Below are 27,416 nucleotides of genomic sequence, written 5' to 3' on the forward strand. Positions count from 1 at the left end.
TGCAGTTGAAACAGTTCTACGTTCATTCAATAATGTATTAACTCGTCTGACGTATGAAAATCCCGAGAGGGATATATCTTTTGCACATCTAGTTGGAAAGCCCTATCTATACCTCTGATGGATTCTGACTGTTTCTGCTGATCATGCAATAATGCTTTCTGAGCATTCGGCATGTATCTACGTGCATGCTTTTCTCTACTTTTGAGTTGCTGCATGGCTTCCTTTCTCCAATCTTTAATTGCATCAAATGCTGCAAATAGCTTTTTTTCTCAACAATACAGATTCTAAATGCTTTAGGCGGGCAATTTCAAAACTACCATAAACTGGCCACTGAGGTTCAGAAACATATCTGGTCTGTCTGTGCCAAATTTCATTACATATGATAGTTCCTTGGCCATACTTACAATACATTAAATAAGCCGGCAACCCTTCGGGTGGTGCCGGTTGGCCTTGTTTCAAAGATTGTTTTTCTCTGTGGAATAATACCCTGCAACAGGATGACAATTTCCCAGGCATAGTTAAATCGCGATCTTACCTGGCTACGTTTGCTTCTGCAGAGACAACACTTGCAACACATATCAGGACTTTTAAGAATCAGGGTACAATTTCAAATCAATCAATAGGTCCGATCGGACATCAAATCATTGTGGCCGGCATTTTCGACAAACAGGCCACTGAGGGACCCTCATTGTGATGTCCACTAAACGCTGATCACCGTGCATGGATCGGGCGTGCAGTACTGCTGAGGAATCGCGTCTCACTTTGCAGGGCGTCTCTGATCCCGTTCCGGTAGCCTTGTCTTTGTCTAGTGATGTGGCATCAATCTTGAGGGTCCCTGATGGGTGCCATCTGAAAGATTAAAGAATATCAAGGCTTAATACCAAATAATAGAAATACGCCGGTCACGAGGTCAAAGTATAATGTACATTTATTAACAGGCAGCTGTCTGGCTCTCAACACCCGGCCATGTGTGCAAGCAGACACTGTGAGATTAGAGAGTGCTGGACATCTAAAAAACACAAGTATTTCTACAGGTTTTCCACAATCCTGGACATATCGTCCAGCCCCTCTTTGTGTAATACATTTACCTGGGGTTCATAGCCTTTCCACATAACTAATTCATGTATAAACATCTTTGAATAGTTTGTTGTTTTACTTTAAACATTTCACATGTTTTCCAAACATAAGACACAAAGGTGCCTTCCTTATTTTCCTCGCTTATATTTGTCTATCATTTGTTCTTGAGTTTAAAGTCAGCTTAGTTTCAAGGAGCAAAAACAAAGATTTCTGCAAAAGCACATGTTCAGCTATTCATCCTTCTACTTTGCTGTTTGAACGGGGAAGACATTGTTGGTACAGATGGTATATAAATTACTGATTAGTACGGCTTTTGTTTAACTCCAAGGTTTCATAGTACAAGACAAACAATCCACTTTAGCAGCTTCAACATTCTTTTCTACTTTGACATCATGGAAACACTACAAAGTTCATTTTGCTCTGCTGGAGCCGAAAACACAATTCTAAACATGGCACGGAAAGCAAGAGGCGATCAAAATGGCGGATAATTCAAAATGGCTGCGTAGTCAGCCTGTTTCAGGTTCATTCAATGCGATTTACAGTGTGATGGGAATGTGCTTAGGCCAATGTTTACTATCAGACGGTATTAATGCAAAATATACTTTTACACTCTCTTGTGAAACCAAATGGAAGAGAGACACACAAATATCCCTTTGCACTACTATCACAAAGAATGTGGAGATCCTACTTGCCATTAACCAGCTGCATACAGGTAAATCCCCCGGTTTGGATGAGCAGCCGGTCGAGTTCTATAGAAAGTGTGGCCCTTACTTGACGCCTTTCCTATGTGAGCTATGTAATTGCTTCATAGCAGAGGGAACTTTGTGTCAGTCTATGAAGGAAGCAGTAATTACTCTGATCCGAAAACAAGGTAGACACCATTCGAAATGCTGTAACTATAGGCCAATTTTGTTACTCAATTAGTTTTGACAAACAGGTTAGATACTTTCATTGGTGATTTGATAGACAAATCTCAGGTTGGGTTCATGCAAGAGAGGCATGGCTATGATAATGTTAGAACCATTTTAGATATCATAGGGCTTCCAAACAGTGAATTGGAAGAGATGTTGCTGATTTTTATGGATGCAGAAAAAGCATTTGATCGGGTTACATGGAAATTCTTGGATTATACATTAAATAAAATGGGTTTGGGGCCAGTTTTTTAAAGCAACTGGAGCTTGCATTCGTCGATTTGTGCAAGGGTTTGGGTGAATGGGGAACTCTCTATGCCCTTTGCATTATTAAGGGGTACCCGCTTTCGCTATTCCTTTTCAACTTGGCACTGGAGCCTTTAGTGACGTTTATCAGACAGGAATCAAGTCTTCAGGGCCTAAGGGTGGGTGATAGAGAAATTAAAGTTCTATGCTATGCTGATGACATGACTGTGGTTTTGGCTAACCAAAATGAAGGGGGGGACCGACTGTAGGGTTTACTTTATGGAGGAGTTACACCTAATTCTGTGGTATTTATTCTGGTGATAAATAGTGGTATCTTATTGTGGTAAGACTCCCTACAGAATATTGACTAACATCTATACTTTTTACCACGGATACTGTTTGCACCAGATACTGGACTTCATACACTCAGTGGGGGGATGGTAGCAATCATTTATACTCACAGCATTTTATGTACAATGCAGCCATATGCCGTTATGGCCTAAATGCAAAATATATAGATCAGCAATAATTGTATACGCACACACATCAGGCACTCCTAAGACTCACTTACTAGAAAACAATCTACTTCAGATTTTACCACATGTAACAATACAAATTACCGCCTATGGTCAAATAAACCTCTCCAGTTGGACCTCGGTCTATGCACTAGAAAATGCAGTCATGTAATGAGAACACAACCGCGTTTGACTTTTAGTATTTTGGGTTTTATCAAACATTAAAATTCAAAACTGTTCAATTACATCATGCGATACAAGTTACTGGTACGTTAGAGTGTTTGCCCATGTTACCAGGCCCAGCTATGTACAATCTTACCTTTCAACCTTGGACACAAGGAAAATGGCAGGAAACATAATTTGAGTGAGAAAAAAAAGAACACAGTGCAAAAACCTTCATGAACATTTGAAATTGTAATTGCTTTAAACATTGGTAAACAATACACATGAAAACGAACTGCTAACCCTGTATGACTACTCCTCCTACATGGGGATATGATATGATATGATATTTTATTTATATTGCGCTCATACACAGGCGTTTCACAGCGTGACCAGGCAAAGGGAGGGGAACAAGGGAGAGAACAAAAACAATGATCTTACATATAATGTAATAATGATAATAATCAATGATTATCATACATTGATAATAATGATAATTGTATATAGGGGATTCATAGTAAAGTAATTTGTGATAGGTTTCTTCTTATGAATAGTTATTTTGGTCAACATTGTTACTAAGATGGTTTGTGCATTCATAAATGTATGTATCCTTGTGTTTGTTTATTTTGATTGTTTTTATTGAAAATACAAATAAAAGGGGTTGCGCTGTTGAGCAGCCAATGTAATAGACATCTGAGAAAGGATCTCTGGCCCGGCATCATCCTGTATGTCTAAAATATCCTGTTGGTGCCAGACTAGACGTTGCTGATAAGCAGTCAGAGGAAGCTAAAGAGGTGCAGCGATCCCCATCCAAAGTTTGCCCTAATCTGTTCTGCAGAAACAGAGGACTGATCCTCGGCAAATCCAACAGAGCGGCTGCCTGAACTGATCCGTTGAGGGCTTCCATGAGAGCTGGAGACGTGACCACTCTAACCCGCAGCACTGTCGGCCCTGGTGGGGGAGCAGCAAAAGTATCCAGCAACCTGCCACGCGCCATTCTGGAGTTGCTTGGTAGTGGAATAAGGAGGGGATGCACACAGGAATTATTAAATGACCCCCAGGGGTCAAGAGCAGTTGTGTATGTAGCTGACTTCAGCGGACTGACGGCTGACAGCCGCAGCATACCAGAGACCCCGGCGAACCTGGAAGCAAGACGTGAGGCAGGGTGACGCATGCAGAGCATAACTTTGTATCGTGCTCCTCCCACTGAGCTGCTTCGCGACCTGCAGCCCGCGGCATCCTCTGCGGCGCAGATCCAATGCTAATTGAGGGCTATTCCGGGTGAGGGAACCTCCAAGATAAGAAGCAGGCACCCAGGCTGTATGCAATTATCCCTATGGGGATTTCTCCATGACACTGCATTATAAACGGTCCCTGGTATATTGAGTTGATTGTACTATGCACATAAAGCACCACAAGAGACAGTGAATTAGTCAACACAACAATGGCTGGCACTATTTCCTAGTTCAGCACGGACATCTGGGAAGCAGGAGAATCATGCGAGTCCCCACATGAGAAGGAAATGCAAATGGCTGGATTTGGTTGTGCTTTTTGATACAAGGAACAGAGGTACGGCTGAAAGGCTAGCATATCAATCATCAGATTCCCAGTCCCCTACTGGATTGGAGGAGGGTACCACAACTTCAGGAGCCTGAATGGGTAGATGGAGTGGGGGGCAGACTAAATGCCATAGGATAATTGGTTGGACTGGCCATCGTGGATGGTGGTTCATCATTGACCCTCTGAAATCCTTGAGACAGTGGGGATAAGGAACACATTGGCACCGCCGGCCAAGCCTTGGAAGTGACACTACGGTGCCCATGAGCACAGGACCGCAGCACTGTGGACATTGCCGGAACTTGTCCCAAGAGCTCTGTGTAGTGGTGCATTGCCATACAAGAGGGAGTGGAGGAGGCTTGAGACCAGTTTCGCAGCATGACAAAAGGGGCGGTGGAAAAGCACGGCCCATTGGATTTGTTAACAAGGACCCAAGCAGCTGCCCCCACAGCCTGTGGTCCAGACACGGATGAGCCCTGAGCACCACATCTTTGGAAGCCTGTGAAGATCAGCTGCTAATGGCCATGCAGAGTTGCTTCATGTCTGTGCATGTTAAATTGGACGATCTTGTGGCAACTATTGGGTCATTGAAATCCAAACTCTAGAAGGAGACTGCCCGCATTAACGAAGCAGAGACAAGAATTGGTGAGGTGGAGGACAAGGTGGGCCGACATGACTGAGACATTGCAGTGTTAAGGGCTGAGCTCACCAAAATTGGAGGCAAGTGTGATGATCTTGAGTCACGCTCATGACGAAACAATGTGCGCATTGTCCGAGTACCCGAAGCGGCATGCGAAGGGCCCATGGAGCCGTTCATTGAAAGCCTACTGATGACCATGTTTGGGGCAGCTACATTTTCCACGCATTTCCTGGTCGAGCATACACATCGCGCGCTTGCTCCGGTGCCCAGACCGGGGGCCCCTCCATGTACTATTATTGTTAGAATGCTCAACTATAGGGACGGGGATCTCATACTGAATTTCTCCGGAGATCAAGGGACACTCTGTTATGAATCTTCCAATATACATATCTACCTGGATTTCACAGCTGGGGTCCAGGTTCAGAGACAGTCCTATGACCCAGTGTAGAGACTATTGAGAGCCAGACACGTCCTATATGCCATCATGTTTCCCACAAAGCTACGCTTTCAGCACAGTGGCAGGGCACATTTCTTCGAGAATCCTGCAGCTGCCAGAGCCTATATAAAGGCATCAATCCTGCTCCCAACTCAAAAGCGTGGGAATGATCAAAATCATGGTCTGGGGGCAGAAGCTGATTGAAACAACATGGCCGATTGCACTAGAAACCCCATTATGGACTCATAATGTTAAAGTAATACTCTGATATGTGAAATTGTTAATTAAGGGGAAAGTTTTATGGTTATATGAGGGATACATCATCGAGTTGGGGAAGATGTAGAGGGTGGGGGGATAGGGAATGTTGGGGTATTAGAGTGGGGACCTTGAATGGGTGGGCTGGGGAAGCAGGGAGGTGGGATGGTTTAAAGAGGGGTTTAAAGCAGACAGGGATGGGTGGGTTGTTGGTCGTGGGTTTTACCACTTGCTAATTGGTTCTCTGAGAGATACACACTATTATTGTCTATAACTAAATGCCAGTTGAAGTGATGGAACTGTTAATATGGAATGTTCGGGGCCTGAAAAATCCTATTTACAATAGGAAGATTACTGAGTACCTGGATCGCCATTCCCTTAAAATTGCAATGTTGCAGGAAACACACACAGTAGGGTCATTACATGAGGGGTTTGCACCGAAATGGGGGTGACAAAGATATTATACAACCTACTCCTCTCAAGCCAGCATAGTGCTTACTCTGGTGCATCAATCGCTACGTTTTCAGGCAGAGGGGACACAGACGGACCTGGAGGGACAATACATTATAGTGAGAGGGGAAATGTCAGGGGGAAGGGTCATATTAGCAAACACCTATGGTCCAAACATAAGCAACCCAGGATTTCATAGCAAGGTGTCTGAGAGGCTGGTGAAGATGGCAGACGCCATGGCAGACGCCCCCATTATATGGGGGGTGTCTTCAGTACACTCTTAGACCGCTGTGATGACCACAACAGTGGGCACTGACGGCTGCAGCTAAAATGATTAAACAAATAATGAACCAACTGGGATTGCTCAATGTGTGGAGGGAGGAACCCCAAATCACAGCCGAACAGCCGAATACACATGTTATTCCACAGTCCATGACACTATGTCACGGATTGACTTCTGGGTAATCTCCACAACATGGGCAGCACGTTCACGCAGGAGTAGAATTTTACCCTGCATTTTGTCGGCTCACTCGCCGGTGGTGATGTCACTGGAACTTGGTGGTTCGCCCCATCCCCAGCCTCTGTGACGATGGCACGATCCATAATAATGGATAGGACACTGGTTGAGGATCTACAGGTGAAATTTGGTAGCATTTTTGGATAAATGACGGTTCAGTTCCGAGATATGCCATGAAATGGGAAACCTTTAAGGTCTTATTTCATGGCACAATGATCTTGGTAATGACTGGGGTACTAAATAAAAGCCACTAGGAGGGAACTAGCAGAGACCGATTGGGAATTTCATAGATTAGAAAACAAATACGGCACCCCCGCCGGCAAGGCACTGTTGGGGGTAGTTAAGGGCAACCTGTTCAAGTTTCGCGAATGTGTGGACCGACAGATACAGTATATGGCAAAACCTGTCCAGGCCTGTCGATACGGGGAGCAAGATCGAACTGGACCCTTCTTGGCCAGGGTGATCAGAGGTGAGAGAGGGGCAACATCCATTACGGGAATTGAAGGGACAGCAGGGAGGTGCCTAACATGAAATTAGATGACTAATGGGGAGTTTCTACAATTTTATAAAGTACTCTGTGGGAATGAAGACACTTGTATAGAGGAGGATGTAGAACTCTATTTAAGTGGGATTGCTCTCCCGAGTCTTCACGGGGAGACGTGTGAAACGTTGGACGGTCCTGTTACTGTCGAAGAAATAGCTGAGGCTATTGCCTCACTATCATCTGATAAAGCCCCCGGGCCCGATGGACTGGACATCAAATTGTATGAGACATATAGTGAGACCCTAACAACATGGTTCCTCAAGGTTTGGGAAGAATCATTGAGATATGGGTGGCTTCCACCCACACTCAATGAGGCCGTGATCTTGGCGTTGCCAAAACCTGGTAGACCATCAAGCGAGGTCACTTCCTACTGTCTGTTCTCATTGATTAATACTGACGCCAAGATTTTTGCGAAAGTATTGGAAAATAGGCTCCCCTTCCATACATGACATATCTGGTACACCCTGACCAGTCAGGCTTTATTCCCACAAAATCCACAGCTTTTAAATTACGACACCTCTTCGGTATTATGGCACAAATTGATCCACAGGCTCAAGCGGTTGCAGCATCCCTGGATGCTGAAAAAGCCTTGGACTCTGTATCATGGAATTATTTATTTGGGGTGCTTAATCATTTTGGTATGTGGGGTCATTTTGTTGGTTACGTGAGACTATTATATACAAACCCGGTAGCCAGGGTCCGTACCAACAGTGCCCTCAAACATTTGCATTGGCACGTGGAACGCATCAGGGCTGTCCCTTCTCCCCATTATTTTTGCACTCACGATAGAACCACTGTCCTGGCTCAGGAGGGACCGTCACGCAAACAGGAGAATACATTTAGCAGGACCCCCACAGATCATATCCCTATATGCAGAAGACACATTGCTATACTTGCAGAATCCAGATGATAACCTAGGGCCAATTATGGAGTAAGTGGCTACATTTCCAAGTTACTCAGGCTATAAGATCAACACCTCTAAATCTGAATTGTTTCCACTTACCGATGGAACCACTATCCCAGTCGATCTTAAAGGATTCCGATGAGCTCCTACTGGTTTCAAGTACTTGGGTGTCAAGGTGTCCCGCACACAACAGACACTGTATGACGATAACCACAAAATATACCATAACGCATTGGCAGATAAATTGGCGCTGTGGGCTCAATTCCTGATTTCCTTATACAGTAGATTATCCCTACTGAAAATGGTGGTGCTGCCCAAACTTTTATTTTATTATACTCTATACCAATATGGCCAGGCAGGCTTTTTTTGTAAAACTCTGATCTATGGCAGTGCAATTTATCTGGGGGGCGGTACACCCTGCATGCGTTGTGAGGGTCTGACGGAACCTTATGAGGAGGGGGGGTCTGGCGGTGCCAGACTTTGAATTGTATTATCTGGTCACCCAAGCACAATACGCAGGAGATTAGTATGTACCTGAACCCGATCCAGTATACCGGGCACTGGAGCTAAATGGTGCTGCCAAACAGATCTAAGGCAGTCATTTTGGATGATCGGTACACAGACTCTTGTACATTTGACAAGGTGCGCACAACGGTGAATGCATGGGTCCTAGTGTTTAAGTATATGGGAATAACAGCTCGCTATAATTGTAAGATTGGTTTGTGGAACTGTCCGGGTCTCCCTCCCACTTACGATCCAGATATAAAGATCTGGGCAAAATGATGGTGCTGGGGGATCTATTTACAGAGGGGTGATTTGTGATACAGGAGGAATTCTCTGTGAAATTAGGCACTAACCTTGTTAAATTGTTACAATACTTCAGAATGAGTGCTAACATGCCGGAAACCAGAATCATGTGAGTGCAAAGATGCAATAGTGTGGAGTGATACGCCGAGGGGACAAGTGTTAAAGATATATAAGATTGTGCCGGCTGCTCTAGCACTACGAAATATGGCAAGGTCTAAATGGGGAAGAGATCTGACTATGAGTATTGATGAGACTAAATGGCGTAGATATTGCTTGTTAACTAAAGATGTTGGACTCAATGCACGGTTGCGCTTAATTCCATTTGAGGTCTTAAACCAACTGCAGTTGATAAATGCAGGAAATGTGGATGTGAAGGGGCAGATTTGATTCAGATGTTCTGGAAATGCCCGAAGGTATCGCAATTTTGGCAGGAGGTGGCTGGAGTACTGCATTTTATGGTTGGGATCCCCCTGTACTTCTCCCCATCAAATACTTGCTGGGTGATATTGGGAAGGTTTCCACCAAAGTACGTAGACTTTTCAATATATGCTGCGTTGTTGCGAACAAAATGCATTTGACTGAAATGGAAATCTAAAGCGACATCGTCATGTAAGGAATGGCTCAAAGAGTTTACATATGTAAATGAAAGGGAGGAGGGCTATGTTGCAACTGTAACTGTGGTGAGCAGACCTAAACATGTATGGGACCCTTTTTATGAATTTTTGAGGAAAGTCCAACCTGGTAATCCATAAAGAAATAACTCCTTTGTAGAACATCGGTGTGCAATGTGAACCAATACAATAGTCATTGTCATGTAAGGTTTGAGCGGGGTGCGGGGTGCGGCCCCCGCCCAATCTGACTACCTGTCTGCTTAAATAATGTTTTTAAAAAAATACAAATAGTTTAAAAAAAAAAAGCCCTATAAAGTTAATTACCTATGGTACCTCACTCCTGACAGAATTCCTAAGATGTTCCTTGAATGTCCTCTGCTTTGCTGGAGTGAGAATGGTGGGATTGTCTGCATGGCTCACATTTGGCGACCTTTCCTACTTGGCCTTCCCGAAATCACTAAAGACACTGTTTGCTTAAATGTTGATCATAAGACTGCCTGATCTACTGATTTTATGTACATGCGCTGCTTTGTGAGTAACTGGTTTTGTAACAGCGTCTTGATGCCTCACGGCTCAGTGCGCTTTATACATGGAAAAATCAGTACATACATAAAGAAGTGCCCTGTGATTAAACCCTTGTAGGCTGAGATTAATAACCTCATTCATGCTGTTGTCGGGATTGTAGCTGAACCCATTGGTGGTTTTTCTTGGCGAATTAGATGGCTAGGAGATTTTCCCTCTGAAGGCTAAAGATTCTTAATTTGCTAATAACACGTTGACAGCTGCACGTCTCGCGGTGGCTGAAAACTAGATACTAAAAAAGGCACCCTGGATGCACATGCGGTAGACGAAAGTCTGGCACATTTGCGAGGGTAAAATAACTGCCACGCGCACAGACTCCTAGGCCAAATAAATTTCATATTTGAGGAACCATTTGTTTCTTATGTTAATGTGGAGAAACACAAGGTGTGATCCCACACCAATGGAAATCCTTCTTGCCCTAAAAGACCTCATTGAGAAGTGAAGCAATGATCCCCTATGAACTTTATAATGTACACAAGACCACCAAAATATGACAGATTTAATTACTGGGTCTTTTGCTCGCTATACTATTCAGCATTTTTACTACAAACATTGTAGACTCCTTTCTGTGTTCCAGCATTCCCGCAGTTTAATTATTCTGTCGCAAATTTCCTTTGTCGTGTGTACTGTATGCATGATGTACTGTTTTCTCTACAAAACCAATGCAAATAATATTAAATAAATAAATAGCAAATGTAATGAAATCAGGCATTTATATAAATATTCCACTAAGCTCAACATCTGATTTAAATAACGGGAAGATCCGGCTGAAGATGTATGGGTAATTGTGGGGGCCCATTTCCAAATGACATTTGGGGGTTACTAACAGTTGGGAAAATCTGTCTGAGTGAGCTCTATGGTGCATAGACTGTAATGGAGATGTTTCCTAATGCAAACTCCAATGGGTGATTTCCCTGGTATTATTTTCTTGGAGGGTTTTCTCATTGACCTTGATGGAAGGCATGGGACTTATTGGGAGGGTGAACATGAGGATATGGCAGAGGATGCAGGGACAGGTGTTGGAGAATTGAGATCTACAGACTATCATTTTCTTCATATTCCCATTCACTAGATATGCATTCGAGATCTTTTCAGGAATCTGAACAATTGAACAAGAGGCTTGCAGCAATGATGCGCCAAAGTAGCACACCAAGGTACAGTATTATAACTTCTACAGACTGAAACTAGGCGGATTGTTTGCAAATATTTTCCAAAGAGATGATGCATTTTATAATTTGCATGCATGCAAATGCAATTCATGTATTTTATTTATTTGGGTATTTCGAAAGCACCTTCTACCATCTATCACTTGCTTTAGTGCTGGGTGCATGCAACCAAACCAGTTTGCTCTAAACAAAGTATTTACCTCAAGGTAAAAGCCCCATTTTCCAGTAAGCCCATTGCTGTTCGTGCACACCAATCTGCCCCTCCATATTGCTGTCCACCCACCTGTGTCCCGGCCTCCACAATACCCCTCCACAAGTTAAACAACAAAAATAGAAGAGGACTTACCTGACTGTCTGCTTTGCCACTGATCCATCATAATCATCTATGCCACTTCTCTCTCGCTAATTCCTTCCCTATTGTCATAGTAATGGAGGAGGTGCCCGGGAAGGAGCTCCTGCATCCATTTCAATGGCGGCCCTTTTAACATAGTTTTTTGTGGGAGCGATTGAAAACGATTTGTGAGCTCCCCTGGTGCTTTTTTCCCTATACAATTGGCATCTACTAACCTCGGATGGTAACCAAGGGCGTTACATCGGCTGGCGGGACATTGCAGGCCAGATGAGCCCACCAGGACAGGGTTTAGCGCAATATTATATAACATTGGAATCTTAGTAGGTTACTGTAAAAAATGGGTGCAGAAGACCTTAACTAATGTTACAAGGCCTGTTGTTTCCCCCAATCATTCTTCATCGGTGTTCCTTGTCTTCCTTAGGCAACACTGACAGTGCTCACTCCAAGGGCCCGATTCATGGAAATGTGTGCAATCCCGCAAGGGCTGTGTGCCGAGAAGGACACTGCGCGAGCATGTGCGCAGAAAGAAAAATGCACGCCCCGCGTATTCATGGAATTTATAGCACAAAGTAACTGTATTCACAAGTCGCGCCCGGAACGCCCCTGAGACCCTACACACAAAGCATAAACAGCCAGAACAGCTACCTTTGTGCACTTCCCAGCATGCAAATACATGCACCATGCAAACAGTACGTGGGGCCCCCTGTAAGAAGGCCTGCGACTCAGGGATCCTGTGCAGCGTCCCCCCGTAACTGTATTCGGCACCCTGACAGCATGTGTATGAAATATTGTAACTTGGCAATAACTCAGGAAATCTGCGTGCAAACCCTGTAAATCATTTGTGCACCCCGGTACACTGCTTACACGCACCCATAAGTTACATCGGAACCCTGATTGAGTACACACACACCGAAATCCGACATGCAACCCCACCTGCACGCTGCATATCCTACATGCAAGTGTAATTACGCCTGCCTTCAGGTTGCGGATCATATGAAAGACTTGCATGGCCATTTCCCACCCGAGACATTGCGCGATCAAATCCATGAATGCATCTCATGCCATCCAATTGTGGGCATGCGAGGGACTGCCTGCAGACCGTCCCTCGGAAGGCCAACTTCTTTGCAAGTTCTTCCCCATTTTTGGTGTTCCACCCCCTTCCCAGCCCTCTGTGCAAGCCATGCCCACGCTCAGCTTGGAGGCTCGCGCAAGGCCCTCGATGGCTCGCACAGACCTGCAGAGCCAGCGTGGACTCAACACAAGTCCAGGAAAAATATGCGCCTTCGATACCATGAATCGACGAAGGCAGATTTTCACGCAGTTATGCACGCAAGTACCCTATTTTCTGCACAGATAATTCCAGAAATCGAGCCCCAAGAGTTCAAGCACCCTTTCCAACTGTTTCTGTTTTGTTTTCAACTTAGTTTTGTGATTTTCCCATATTCGAAAGATATTAAAGCCAAAGTGGGAGCTGTGACCATGTCCCATGTTTTAGGGACTGGAGGAGTCTAAGTGAAGAGTTTAAAAAACCAGTGCCGTAAAAGACAAATTCTATTTTCTAGATCACATATATCTGTTTGCCGCTAATTTGCGTTCCCACAAATCAATGTTTCAATGGGTTTGAGCTGTAGCTAAAATTCCAGGGGTGGCTACTGGCTGGCACAGTGGCATATTGTTAGCCAAGATAGTCTTTTCTTCACTAACACTTTAGGTAGAAGGGGGTTTTCATGCATTATAAACCTACCATAACATTGATGGTGTTTGCCAAACTGACCTCAATACTATGAAGGTGAGCTCTGTATGTGGTTGACTGCATCCTTGGGATAAAATAACACTGCCATGTCCGTCACAGACAATCACCTGGAGCAAAAATGCATGCTTTCTAAATAACTTGCATACTCACAATGTGTTGCTCAGTGGCACAGGACTGGAAGACATCTTCTGGGGATGGCTACTGGTTGGTGCTCTGTCAAGTGTAGTTGTTAGCTGAAATGACCTATTCTAAACCCTTAGTGACAGGGAACTTGCACCCCTCCTATTCATGAAGAAACCCCTACCCCTCAGCAGAAGGTAATGATCAGTAGTACAAAGGTAAGTGCTCAGGCTGTCAACCATTTCCCTCAAAGTAACCTAGGAAGTAACTGGTTCAACTATTAAACTGCTATCCTTGGTGGTACAATCTCAGCTGGGAAAAAATGTAACTGTTTAATGGGACTCACCTATGAGAATGGCCATTAGTCCCAGCAAACCGACTAAGATTAGCATTTCTAATTGGCTTACACTGAGGATAGGCAGGAATACCCTGTTTGAATACACACCCGTGAGCCAGGACTGCTGAGGTTTATGGACGTCAGCACTGAACACACACAAAACACTCACACCATGTGTCAGGAAAACTCCAACACATCAGGCTATGAACATGGCTGTGCTGTGGAACAGCAAAGACTCAAGGTGGTGGACCACCCGGAATAGGGTGTGGTCTGCAATGCCCGATTTAAGTGTGGGAGACAAGCAGAATCAGCTGGCAAGTTAGTATTTTCCTCATGAACAGATACATTCCTAAGCTCATGTAGTGTAAGTGGCAAGCTGAAGTCAATGACACAATTATACATACTGTATGTGAACCCTTGTACAAAAGGTTCCATATCACATGGAGAACTGTGGGAGTTAGTGGGCCGGAGGCATCGAAAGTTGGAACTTGCGTATGTAGATGGCAAGGAGGTTGGAGGCATTCACAAGGTGGCAGAGTAGGAGGAGGAGAAAGAGTTGATGCAGGAGGCATGGAGGAGAGTGGAGAAGGAATAGAAGGCTCACCAGGTACAGGAGGAGTGAGTAAAATCTAAGAAATTGGAGGTCGGAGTAAAGGCAAGGAAGAGAGGGATGAAGAAGAAAACAAGTCATCAAGAGAAGAAGAGAGGAGGTGTGAAGACAAATTGCTGGAAGGAGTTAGCAGACACCAGGAGGGGTGGAAAGTAATGAGAGGCTGATCACTGCAGGATGGCAACAGTAACAGGAGGAGAGGAGAACTAGCTGTGGTGATTGGAAGGAGATAGCAGCAGAGTGGTGGGAAGCTGAGAGGGGAGGAGGAGAGGTGCATAGCACTGCAAACCATTGAGGGCGAAAGGAATGCAAATACATCAGTGGAGGCAAAGGAGGACAGGGAGTCAGTCCCGAAGGAGAAGGTGCCTGAGAGAAGGATGATCAAAGGTCTGTTAGAAAGGTTGCAACCCAAGTGCTGGCAGATACTGTGGAAGAGTCTGCCTTTGGCTTCCAGGTGATGGCACCTGTCAAATCCCAGGCCCACAATGATCTTGGCAAAGCTTACCAGGGATTGAAAGCTAGCCATGTCTATGTGACCTTGTGAATGGGAGGTGCTAACAACTACTACACAGATGAGTCACATCCTGACTAATGTGTCTCTTGTCATAGTATCTTGTCATTGTCTTTCATCTTACTCATGTTAGTGCCTCTTCCTAGTCATTCATCCTTGTCCTAGTCCCTCACCCCAGTTCCCTTATCATAGCCCCGGTCCTAGTTGCTAATTCTAGTCTCTTGTCCTAGTCCCATGTCCTTGTCCCTCATTCTAGTCACTTGTCCCAGGCCTTTTCCTAGTGCCTCATCCCAGTCCTGGTCCATCATCCCTCATTCTATTCGCTTATCCTCATCCTAACCCCATATCCTACACTCTACTCCTAGCCCTAGCACCACATCCTAGTCTGTCACTCTAGACCCTTATCCTAGTGTTTCACCCTAGTGCCACATGCTGGTCTCTTGTCCTCATCACTAGCCCTTTTTACTCATTATTTGTCTAGTCTTTTATCCTAGCGCCAGTTGTATTCTTAGTATTTTTCCTAGTGTTTCGTCTTTGACATAAGCCCTCATGTCCAGTTCCCTCATATTAGTTCTTCAACTGCCTTGAGTGGTATTGGGGGGATTTAGTGGTATCAGGGTTTACATTTCTGGCACAGGTGGAAGGATTGAGGAGCTAGACTTCGCATATCTGGGCAAGCCTTGTTCAGACCTTTGTTTTAGTGAGCCTCCGGCCCCAGGTTGAGAATGGTCACTCTCCCCTCTTGACAGGGTCACAACCCTGTCACATCTCTCATACCCACCCCTTGTAATAGCCCTAGTCTCTCATCTTTGTCCTATAGTCTTGTCCTAGACAATCATTGTTAGACCTCAAGCCCATTCCAGCGCCAGGATGCCTTTGGGCGGCCGTGCGCTTTATAAATTAAGGTAACATAACATAACATTCCAGTCCCTCAATCTAGACCTAGTACGTAGTCCTAGTCCCTTGCCCCTCATACCAGTCACTTGTCCTACTCCCAAGACAGACTCCCACGTTCTAAACTCTCGCTATACTCTCTTTCCCTCATCATAATCCATTGACCTAGTCTCCCATTCTAGTCCTTCATCCTAGTCACTCATCTAGTCAAATTGCTTAATCCTAGGCCCTCATTATTGTCCTAGTCTCTTGTACTAGTTCCGGGTTCCAGTCCTATCTTTTGGTCTTTTTTCATATTATCTCCTCATCTCCATCCCTCATCCTAACCTCTCATTTTAGTCCCAGTCCCTCATCCTAACCCTAGTCCATCATCCTATTCCTAAATCGTCAACCTCCTCAATTGCCTCACAGAGACGTCATTTTACCAAAATGCCAGGGGTAGCGGAAGTGACAACACAGGGCCCTTGACCTCTGATGACATTACAGGAAGTGATGTCATTTGACCCTGCCCCCAAGTGACATCATAGGAATTGATGGCACATGACCTTTCACCCCTTGACAAAACAGGAAGTGGGATCACATAGCATTTTTCCAGTACACTAAGAAAAATATGGTTGCAATATCACTGTGATATGATATACATTTCATACAAGAATGGATCATTATATGTAGCGTTAATATCAGTGTGTATAGGCCCATTTTACCAAATTACTGAATGTAAGCAGACGCCTAAGGCCAAATTATGCCATGCAATGGAAAGAAAACACATGTGGTTGTTGCATGAAATGAAAGGAGGTGTGTCAACAAATTCAACCCTTAGAAACGGAGGCAGAATCAAGCAAATCTACAGTCATCCCCTGTTGGGATATGCAAAAAAACAAATGATTACAGCAGGTTATATATATTTACAGGTGCCACATATTGAGTGTGGCAAGGAACGCAGAGAGAGAGAGAGAGAGAGAGAGAGACGTCATTAATTTCCTCCTCTTTGGCTCCAGGCCACATGGAGACTGGACCAGCATAATGAGCCGAGAGCTGGCACAAGTCCACATTCCTCACTAGCCGTTGTATGTGGTCCATGGGGGCTGCACACATATACGCTGTGCTCCCATAAAAGAACATACTGATGTTGGCTTTAAGCCAGTAATACTATAAGAAAACATGCCCAAGCTGGCTCTGCCAGTATGCCAGTAGCTAGCGCCACAAAACATACTCTTGTCGCATTGGCCATTTAGAATTCAATGCCATGAAATGTACAGTCCAAACAAAGAATGGGATCTTGGCTCCCTCCCCAAAGGGGCCTGTGCAGTACCATATGAGTTAGTCAAGAGTGGAAGGCAACCCCTTAGGTGCACAAAACCCATTGGTAGCAGTGACACCCCCTCCCCCGCAAGATCATTTATTTTAATACAGAGTCTGAACTTTGCGACTCACTGGACTATGTTGAACAAAGATTGCCAAAAAAATTACAACTAATTGAAAACCTCTCAGCTTGAATTCCTCAGTGCTATACATGTAAGGACACCTCACATGGTCTGTGAACGCTAAGTCCTTCCTCAGTAACCGACAGGAGCAGCAATCTTCAAATGTGCCAGTGACACACTTGTTAAAAATCTCACAATGTGTAGCAGAGCAGATGTAAGCCATTAAGTGCATTGTAGAACACCAAAAATGCCTTTTGGTTGCCTGTGTGTGGACATCATTGTCATAGTGTGAGTAGCCCATGAAAGTGCAGCTTCTTTTGACTATTAGGAAATGGATCCATTTAAAGCATATGGATTTGTATAATGGAATTCACCCGATGCAATAAAATCAGAAGACCTTTCTTGTTAGAAATTCAGTAGATTAAGCCATCTGTGAGCAACTGGATCTAGTAAAAGCCATTTGCCAATAGTGATCTGGAATATAAACAAGGGCCCCCTGCCTTTAAGCAAAAAGCATGGGATAGAGGAGGCTTATTCCAGGAAGTCGAATTTCTCAATGTACTTTTACATGATCCAGTTGGTGACACACTTTATTCAGCAACGCCCTTAGCAAAACACACACACACACCCTGCCAGTCCATTGTGTCTCTGTAGAACTTAAGTGAGCATTATTAATCTACAACTTAAATTAGCTGAGGTGGCCTGCATGCAATGCGGCTAATGCACCGGTGTGAACCTCACCAGTTAAAATAAAACTATATATATATGACTGGGAAAAGCTTTCAGAGAGGCCTGCTTCCCCGAATCCTCGTTGGCGTGGTCTTCTTTTATTTATGACCCTATGTGTTGGTTAATATACATTTAATGATGTGTGTGTGTGGTTCTAGGATGAAATGCAGCCCACTCAGTCAGCTTGAAGTCTTTTCTTGCTTTTTCATTATCATCATGACCTTCTGCATCTCGACCCTCTGCACCAAATCCCTTTCACACGCACACAGCACTGATGGAAACCCGCCTACGTTTGGAGTTGACTTGCCAGCACTGATATCCAAGCGTGAATGTGTGGTTCAAAGTGTTCTAAGTTTTGTGCATGCTGCAACCGTGCTACTTTCACAATCTTTTGGATGTTGTGCCACATACATGACCGCGGGCCCATTTCTGCAAACTACACACCTCATGTAGCATGCAAATGCCGAGCCCCACGTGTTCTCTCCCAGAAGAAGCACAGCAGCAAAGTCCCCAAGAAGCCTTGCGGCATACATGGGTGATCTGCAGGCCTGCAATGCATAGGCTAAGTTTTCGCAATCTTATCTCCACTTGCCTTCAATGCAAATGCACCATCATTTTTAGGAAATGGGCCATTCTCCCCAAACTCCAATGTCTTCCTCGCAAACCCCCCATTGCTGTTGTGGCGTGCTGCCCGGTAGAGGCCCAACAGCGCTGCCTCTACAACAATCCCTGTGTGGATGTAAAGGTTGCCTTCATCCAGCCCTGTCATAGAAAACAGGGAACCGCAGGACTGTTACAAGGCATTGGTAACAGGCGGATTTGAATACATCCACTGTGGTCAGGTCAAGCAAGTGCACTGTGCACAACTTCCATTGTCAACGAACTATCGTATTGTGGAAGAATAATGAATGGAGATGCGAGCTCGAAGGAGTGCCCTAGTTTTATAGTATGGTCCGCAAGGCACACTGGGACTTCTCGTGAGGGATGACTCTCACACACTCCTGCGCCCTCACTACACACACTTCAATAGAACAGACTCCTCATCCACAGAAAACGTGCACAGCGGAAATGTGTGCACCTTGCCATACACACCGGTCTTCTGGTACTCAAACCAGCAACGAGGAGGCGTGGAGGTGAAAACACAGGGCCATCACGTCACGTGCAATTATGTTATGAGGTGGTTGTGGAGAGCAAAACTATGAACTTTCGGCTAACAGTGGGATGGTGTGCGTGAATAATAATTCTACACATTTTCACCTTGATGACGTCTCCATTTACTAAAATATTTCCAAAGAGTAAATACAGCACATTGTAACCTACCAGAAACACAACCTGTACCAAAGGCAACTTCACCAATACACATACGCCTGTCCTGCCCGGCTGCCCTGTCTGCTATTCACATGGTAACATTCCTCAAGCCCCTGTTATTCCAGTTCTAAAAACCAAACGCAGCTCGACTAGTGCTACTCAATCCAGCCCTGCACCACCTATCCCAGCACTCAGTATCACACATAGCTCTGTGAAGGCAGCTCGACACTTACCTACTTCACTCCAGGATTAAGGTAAAACCAAAACACATTGTCCGTGCACCTCAATCCTAAATTATGCCACTCCACACCAAAGGCATCTATCCCCTGACAACCAGCAGCGCTCTAGTACTGAGAACGACATGCAGCTCTGACAACACCCCTCATTTCTGACCTGTGGCAGTGGCACGGCACCCTGCACTCTGTGTTACTCCACAGCCCAGGCTCAGATGCGGTCACGGAAATCGCATTTCCCCTTTCAGTTACAGTCTGCAGCAGAGACAGCATGAGAGGCCAGAGGCATGGGTGACAGAGTGGCAAGGGAACAGCCCGCCCAGAGCTGCTGCCTTGGGTGCCACGAAGCTTCAGCTCATATTTTGATTCCCACTTTGCCACCAGCGCAAGGGGATTTGTGATGTGATCTGTGCTACCATCAAAGGGCCACAGAAGACTCGGACAACTCGGCAGGGTCCACGAACGCCAACTGCCACGTTGGAAAAAAAAAAAGAAATGTCATACGATTGAATATTTGGACCAAAAATCCACGTTCTGTGCCGACTAGCCATCTCAGCGAGAAATAACCATATGTATGCGAGACTGGCCACCCCGGTAAGGACAGTCCAGCACAAAATGCCAGGCAATTTTCGAAGCCACCATCAGCAATCCTAAACACGTATGCCTTGCTGACCTGCCTGGGTGGCCACGGCCGGCGCCGCAGGCCCTGCAGGCAGGAGCAGTGGCCCGTGACCGACCACCAGCAGGCACACCACACGAGAGGACCCACTCAGCAAAGCAAACTCTCTCACTGACTCACCCCGCTTACCGTGTTTCAGCAGTGAATGACACATGCTGCTGCATGAGAGACAAAATGGAGGATGGAACCCACATGCGGCACCATGCTTGCTGTTGCCATGCCCCCTCAGAGGCCACGCCCCCTCAGAGGTCGCAAGAGATTGGTAGAGGTCGCCAGCCAATCGGCAGAGGTCGCTCTTGCGACCTCTGGCAACCCCTGAATGACGTCCCTGGTGCCTCATCCTTATCCTTATCCTTGTCCTAGTCCCTTGTCCTTTTCCCTTGTCCATTCTCTAATTTTAGTCCTAGCCTAGTCTTTCACCTTAACCCCTAAACCTAGTCCTTCATCCTGGTGTCCTGTAATTTTCCATGCTCTTGTCCTTGTCCCTCACCCTAGTCCCTCATGTTAATACCACATTTTAATATTTTGCTCTCATTGTAGCCCCACTACTACGTCCTAGTCTCTCATCCTATTCTTCATCTTAGTCCCTTGTCCTAGTCATTTATCACACACCTGGTCTGAATCCTACTCCTACTTCTACTCCCTTATCCTCATCACTTGTTTTAGTTATTCAGACTTGTTTTAGCATAATCCCTTGTCCTCCTCTAATTCCCTATTTGTAGTCCCTCATCCTCACCCTAGCAATCATCATAGTCCCTCATCCTTTCTGCATGTCCCAATACCTCATCCAAGCCCCTGTAATTCATTTTAGTGCCTCATCCTTTTTCTTCTCCCTCACTCACCTCGATCATCCTAGTCCCTCATCCTGATTCATTGCACTTGCTTCTCATTCTTGCTCCTCATCCTCCTCTCTCAAACAAGAACTAGTCTCTCATCCTTGGTTTCATTCTAGTCCCCCACCTACTCTATCATTCTAGACTTTTTGCCTAGACCCTGGTCTAAATCTGTTCTAGTATTTTCTTTGTTCCTTCTCCTCCTTTTGGTCCCTTGTCAACCTACATGCCCCTCCTCTTCTTAGGTTCATCCTAGTACATCACCCTTTCCATGACCCCTCATCCTCATCTTTGTCCCTCATCCCAGTTGTGATTCATAATCTCTCATCCTTTAGAATTGGACCTCATCCAAGTCTCAGTCCATATTCTCCTCCTGAACCTTGTCTCTCATACTTGTCCCTCATCCTTATCCTGGTCACCTAACCTCACCCTAGTCCCTATCCTTGTCTAGTACCCTAGTCCTAGTCTAGAACTCTCCTTGTAGTTCTAGTCTCTTGTCCTAGTCCCAGTCCAAATCAACATCTTAGTCCCAGAGAGTCTCTGAGTCTCTGTCAGACATAGTCACAGTTGCTCTCTCGCCCTCTCTGCATTGCTTCATCAAACGTTGTATCTGTTTGCACTCTATATGTCTCTCATTGCCTCTATCAGTCTCTTTTTCTCCCTTGCTTTCATCCTCTTTCGCTTTCTTTCAGTCTCACTTTTCTTTCTTGACTTTACTTTACTTTGTAAGGTGCTACCAAACAGAGACAAAAGGGTGGTTTGCCTGATGTCTGCGCACAAAAACACAATTCAAACTAAATTTAGCATGAGTTTTAATTGAAGAATTCTTGAACAGCCTGACACGTGTTTCGAGCTAAGAGGCTCGTCATCAGAGGCTGATAATTCTGTACATCGTCATACAAAGATTCAGATCATCAAATCAAGCAAGGATCAAAATAATTGAACACAATGAGTTAACATTGATTTAACAACAACCGCAAATCCAGTCAAAGGATTACATGTGTGGCAAGAACCGCAGAATAATGATTCATAAGATGAACAGACATAATAAACCGACATTAATGTACATAAAGTAAATTTTAAACAATTCATCAGATCGCATGTTAGTTTTGAAAAGGATATAATGTAGTGCATCCACAATTGCCAGAAATGCAGTAGGATATGTAAATTTAAGAGAAAAACAAAGTAAAAAGCCAAATTGGCATCAATTAATAACCCAAGAAAATATTTAGCAGAAGCAAGAAAAGTAAAGTCTCTCCAACTCAATGGACATACTGAAAAAGCCATAGTTGAATAATAATTTACCTTGTATTACTTGTGAGGTGGGTCAGCCTGACTGAGAAATTCATTTGGAAATTAGAGTATTATTAATTATAGTCCATATAAATGGAGAAAAAAAGAAAAAGGAATTTCTTCTGTTATAAAGAGAAATTACTGGAAGGATAAATGCTTACCAATGTATTGGATCATATTCCAGATCATAAATAATGTGAGCTCCACTGTGGGAGAAACACAGACAAAACCCACTTAGGATAGCTATTTGGTAATTTCAACAGATTAAGCACAACAGCAACCGTGCATAATAATAACTGAAAAAGGCGTACCTAAATATATACCGCTTCCATTGCGTAGAAGTGCCTGCATATGAAGTAAAAGAAGGCGAATTGCACAGAGAAAGATGGAGAGGGCAGAAAAAAGAGAAAAAGACCAATTACTAAATGATACTACATAATGAAGATTGATTGCTCACATGCGTAGCCCCTCAGACTGATTGTAAAGTCTAGGGGCTTGTGCGAAAGACCCGCACTCACCGGCGTCTCCGCCAATGTGAACTGGAGCTAAGGCTCCACGGTTCAAAGCCGCTGTAAATAGACAATCCTCACCCTAGTCCCTATCCTTGTCTAGTACCCTAGTCCTAGTCTAGAACTCTCCTTGTAGTTCTAGTCTCTTGTCCTAGTCCTAGTCCAAATCTTCGTCTTAGTCCCAGAGAGTCTCTGAGTCTCTGTTAGACATAGTCACAGTTGCTTCATCAAACTTTGTATCTGTTTGCACTCTATATGTCTCTCATTGCCTCTATCAGTCTCTTTTTCTCCCTTGCTTTCATCCTCTTTTGCTTTCTTTCAGTCTCACTTTTCTTTCTTGACTTTACTTTGTAAGGTGCTACCAAACAGGTGCCGAAGATTGATATAATCAAAGCGGTGGGAGAAAGTCCGCCCAAAGGGTGAGAGAGACCTAGGGCAGTGGTTATCTAAAATGATATGTTTTACATTGTTGTTTGCATATGGCTTTCTTTCATTGCCGACTCCTATTACGCCATCTCATTTTACGTGCGAAGTGCATTGCCTTCCCCCTTATTGCAAGCACATTTCCATGATAAGCTACTGGGCCACCTTCAACGTTTCGTTTTACAGGCCATTAAATTAATTATGGGGTGTTTCACCCCTACTTTTCGTGACCTCTTTCAACAAAGTTCTGCGATGGAAGGTGCTTGCATTTTCATCACGGAATAAACTCCGTGTGTGGTCTCAGCTGCTTTGAAATACGTACTGCGACGCGTTGAAAGCTTTGCAAGCAGGTCTCAGTGCACTCTCACTAGCATGACAGAGTGTACACTTTCCAAGACAACCCTGCACTGCCATTTGCGGAATAAGGTGCTTTCAATTGTAATGGTGTGATAGCCCACGAGTTTAGGCACCTGCTGCAGACCTGTGTGTAGGACTGATGGCTCAGTTTCTATCCGTAAGTGCACCGTGCACCGACTTGCAGCTTAGGTGCAGTTGAACTGTCAAATTTGAACTGGTGGGGAGTGGGAGGGTACTAACGGGGAGATGGGGGGGACCTATTATCCCCCATTATCATAATATTCAACATGCACATTAACAAAAAAAGAACAACTGTAATAAGCCCAAAACTTTAAATTGAACCAGACATCAAATGTACAGGTTCATCCCAACTCTGGTTCAATGCCAACAAATGGATCACTGCACTTCAAGAGTACATGTCTATTTACATAGTGAATTCCACTGCTGCACTTCAGTGACTTTCACTTTCAGAGTGCTTGATGCTGGCTTTCATGTTCGAAAATATAACTGCATCACAGTAATGCCTTTCTAAAAAGGCGCATTGCAATAATGCCTTTCTAAATAGGCTCCACGATGTAATATATTTCGATGAAGCAGACTTGGGTAAAATAACATAGAACCGTTTTTTGAAGCAGTCCAAAGACGTGCAACTTCTGAGTTCAGAAGGCATAGCATTCCAATATGCAGGTGCGACGACCCAGAAAGCGCTCTTTTTACCATAACACGGTTAGCTCTGGGTACTTCTAGAAGTTTCTATTTGATTGCAGAGTTCTGATTTCCAATTTTCCCTTCAGTCTGAGAGATATGTACTCTGGGAATTGCCCTGCCAGAGATTTATAGATAACGGTAAGCAGTCTGAAATCAATCCTAGCCTCCATGGGGAGCCAATGGAGTCTTCTCCACACATTGGATGCATGCTCAAATTTCTGCATCCCCATAATAGGTCTGATCGCACTATTTTGTACTACTTGTAGTTTGGCCAGTTCACCTTTCCCAATGCCTACCAGAAGGCTACTACAATAGTCAATTTTGGAAGAAATGATTGATTGAGCTACTGTCTCGCAACTCTTTTGGGACAGAAATGTGCGTATGTCTGATAGAAGTGTGATATAGTAGGCTGAGGACTAGTCAGACTATTCACCTGGGCTTCCATGCAGAGTGTGTACAAAAGGAGGTATTGTCCTTGCTGTAACAGTCTAAGCTAATTGCAACTTATTCAAATGCAAATAAAATCTGTTGTGTATTCACTACCTATTTGTGGCACTTTTTATGCATATCCATAGGTAGGTGTACATAAAAGACAATACTAATACACATGCGCTTGCTTTTACCTCTTCTTGAGGCGAGGTACAGTTTTTATTAAGTTGCTACGCTCATTTATTAAAGCATTTGTTTTATGCAAATACAATATAGAAGGGTGTAGGCCTTCAACACATTTAGCAATCATAAATGAATAGGAACTAAATGACAAACATTGCATAGAATCAAACAATTTAATACAAGAGTATGCTGCATAATGGCTACTCTGGAGAGATACATGTATACAAACTGTTTCTAATACATTCTTTTCTCCTCATTATACGACATGAAATTTTAGTCAGGATTAAACACATTTTCCTAACCCAAATAAGAGCTAACATGACTCTGTTATTCCTCTAAAATGATAACCTTGGATAGGTCTAACATAGCCAGGCTAAAGGGTGACCAAAGTAATGGATCGACGTCACTGAACTAAATCAAAAGAAGAAATAAAAGGACCCCCTTCCACCAGATTGGTGGGTGGGTCCCAGGACGTTTCGGCTTTCAGTGGGTCACAGCCTTCTTCATGGAGCCAAGGTAAGGTATCCCCTGTAAAGAGTGAAGGGGTACTAAGGTTACTAAACCTGATGAATTTAAAAATGCAAAAACAAGGGAAGGATAAAGGGTATGTAAGGCGCAGTGCATAAAATGCCTTGTACAATATCAAATGTATGCAAAAAGGAAAGAACTCAATGAGTTTAAAAACACTGATTTTCTCATATTGGTGGTCATGTACTGACCTTTCACATGACTGGGTCCTAGGTGGAGGCCCAATGGCTAAATACGTATGGGGCCCGGTATGATCCTCATCTGGGTCAAGGTGAATTAACCTCGGAGCGTGAAGCTGGGTAGAGAGGAAAAGCAAAGAAATGCTGTAGTAAGCAAACGTTCCCTAGCTTGTGAGAAGACATCAGCAAGCTCTGAAGTCGGGCATTACACTGGGAAAGCCAAACAGTACCTTGGTGTTGTGGGAAATTCAGATGGAGATCTTTGAATCCCTTCTGTTCTGGGAAGTTGAAATTTTCAAAATTTGTGCTGGGACCGTCTAGTGCGGTGTCGCTGCGAGCTGCTTGGAAGAATCTATGACAAAATGATGTACCTGTGTAAGTACCTCTGTCAATAGTTAAAGAAGTGGAAAGCGGTCTGCCGCGGGCGCATGGAATACCTGCAGGGTGTAGGATACATGAGTCGTTGTCAGCGTGTGTGTTCGGGAGCTGGAAACAGCACGTAATGGAGCTGTTATCTCGAAATGGCAAGTGCGCATGTGTGGAAAAGGGGAAACTGTATTCCAGCGCATGCGTGTATGGAATCATGGCAACGAGATGTTTATGCCAGTCGGCACGTCCCTGTCGAGTCAAATCTCCCGAGAATAGCGGGGGAATGGAGCTGGCGGATGCTGACCGTTGCAAGGGGCCGTAAATGTGAGTAAATGTTGTAAACTGCTGAGCCCCAGATAGCAATGTAGTGTAGGCAACTGTCGGGGGCACAGTGCATGAGGAAGTGCCTATGGATTCCTATGTGAAGGAAAGTCTATTGACTAAGGGCCCTCGCCAAGTGTACAACAGTGGCGCCATGGGCACAATACATTAAGAAGAGCCTTTGTGACTGGGATCATCAGTTAAGTCAGGACTATAAGATTGTAGAGCCCTCCCCCTGTGTGCATCAACTAACTGAGCTAGCGACAGAGGATTGGCACAGGGGCCAGTCTAAATTGGCGGGGTCTCAAAGTAAGAAGTAAAGATGGCTTTGCAGAAGGCTCAAAAATAGATGTTCTGAGGTTGTGCCTCATTAAGTCCCGTGGAAATAGGTGGCAATTTGTACATCCACCATGATTCTTTGAAATTTAAAGAATTAGTGATGTTATTGGTGTTGTACACTTTGTCTACCACCCACCAGATGAAATTGTCTGTACCGTGCTGGAATTCAAGAAAATGCGGAACCAATGGTGCTGAGAGCGTCTTGCAGCGGGTTCTGGATCGGTGTTCACCAATTCTTATGTGTACCGGTCTCGATTTTGTCCAACATATCGTAGTCCGCAGGGACATTCAATGATGTAGATAACGTTGCTTGATTTACAGTTAGAAAAATGCTGTAGTTTCCATTCCTTGCTGCCTATGTAAAAGGAATTCATTTTTTTAGTCAGTTTACCTACTGTGCAATTACCACTGGGATGATCGCCATTAATTTCTCTGAGGTTCCATAGATTAGACCTGGTTTTATTTTTGCTCATTCTGGCACCAGTTAGCATGTCCTTCAGATTTTTAGATCTTTCCAATGCCATTCTGGGAATGGGTTCATTGGGCAAACTGAGCTGTATAAGTGGCCAGAATTTTCTTATTAATCCTTTCAGTTTGGTAGTGCTAGGTCCAAAT

At 44.4% G+C, this 27,416-nt stretch overlaps 1 protein-coding gene across 2 annotated transcripts in view; it reads left to right on the plus strand.

Moving 5' to 3' along the window:
• The window catches only part of LOC138510562 (cytospin-A-like), a 1,126,527-nt gene that overhangs the window by 578,895 nt on the left and 520,216 nt on the right, over positions 1–27,416 (plus strand). For both annotated transcript variants that reach the window (XM_069626319.1, XM_069626320.1), the window contains exon 10: positions 11,287–11,368. In XM_069626319.1, coding sequence (XP_069482420.1) covers positions 11,287–11,368 — 82 coding nt within the window. The remainder of the gene's footprint in view (positions 1–11,286; positions 11,369–27,416) is intronic.

The sequence above is a fragment of the Ambystoma mexicanum genome, chromosome 6p (assembly GCF_040938575.1).
Source record: "Ambystoma mexicanum isolate Mex_15411 chromosome 6p, UKY_AmexF1_1, whole genome shotgun sequence".
Taxonomy (NCBI): Eukaryota; Metazoa; Chordata; class Amphibia; order Caudata; family Ambystomatidae; genus Ambystoma; species Ambystoma mexicanum.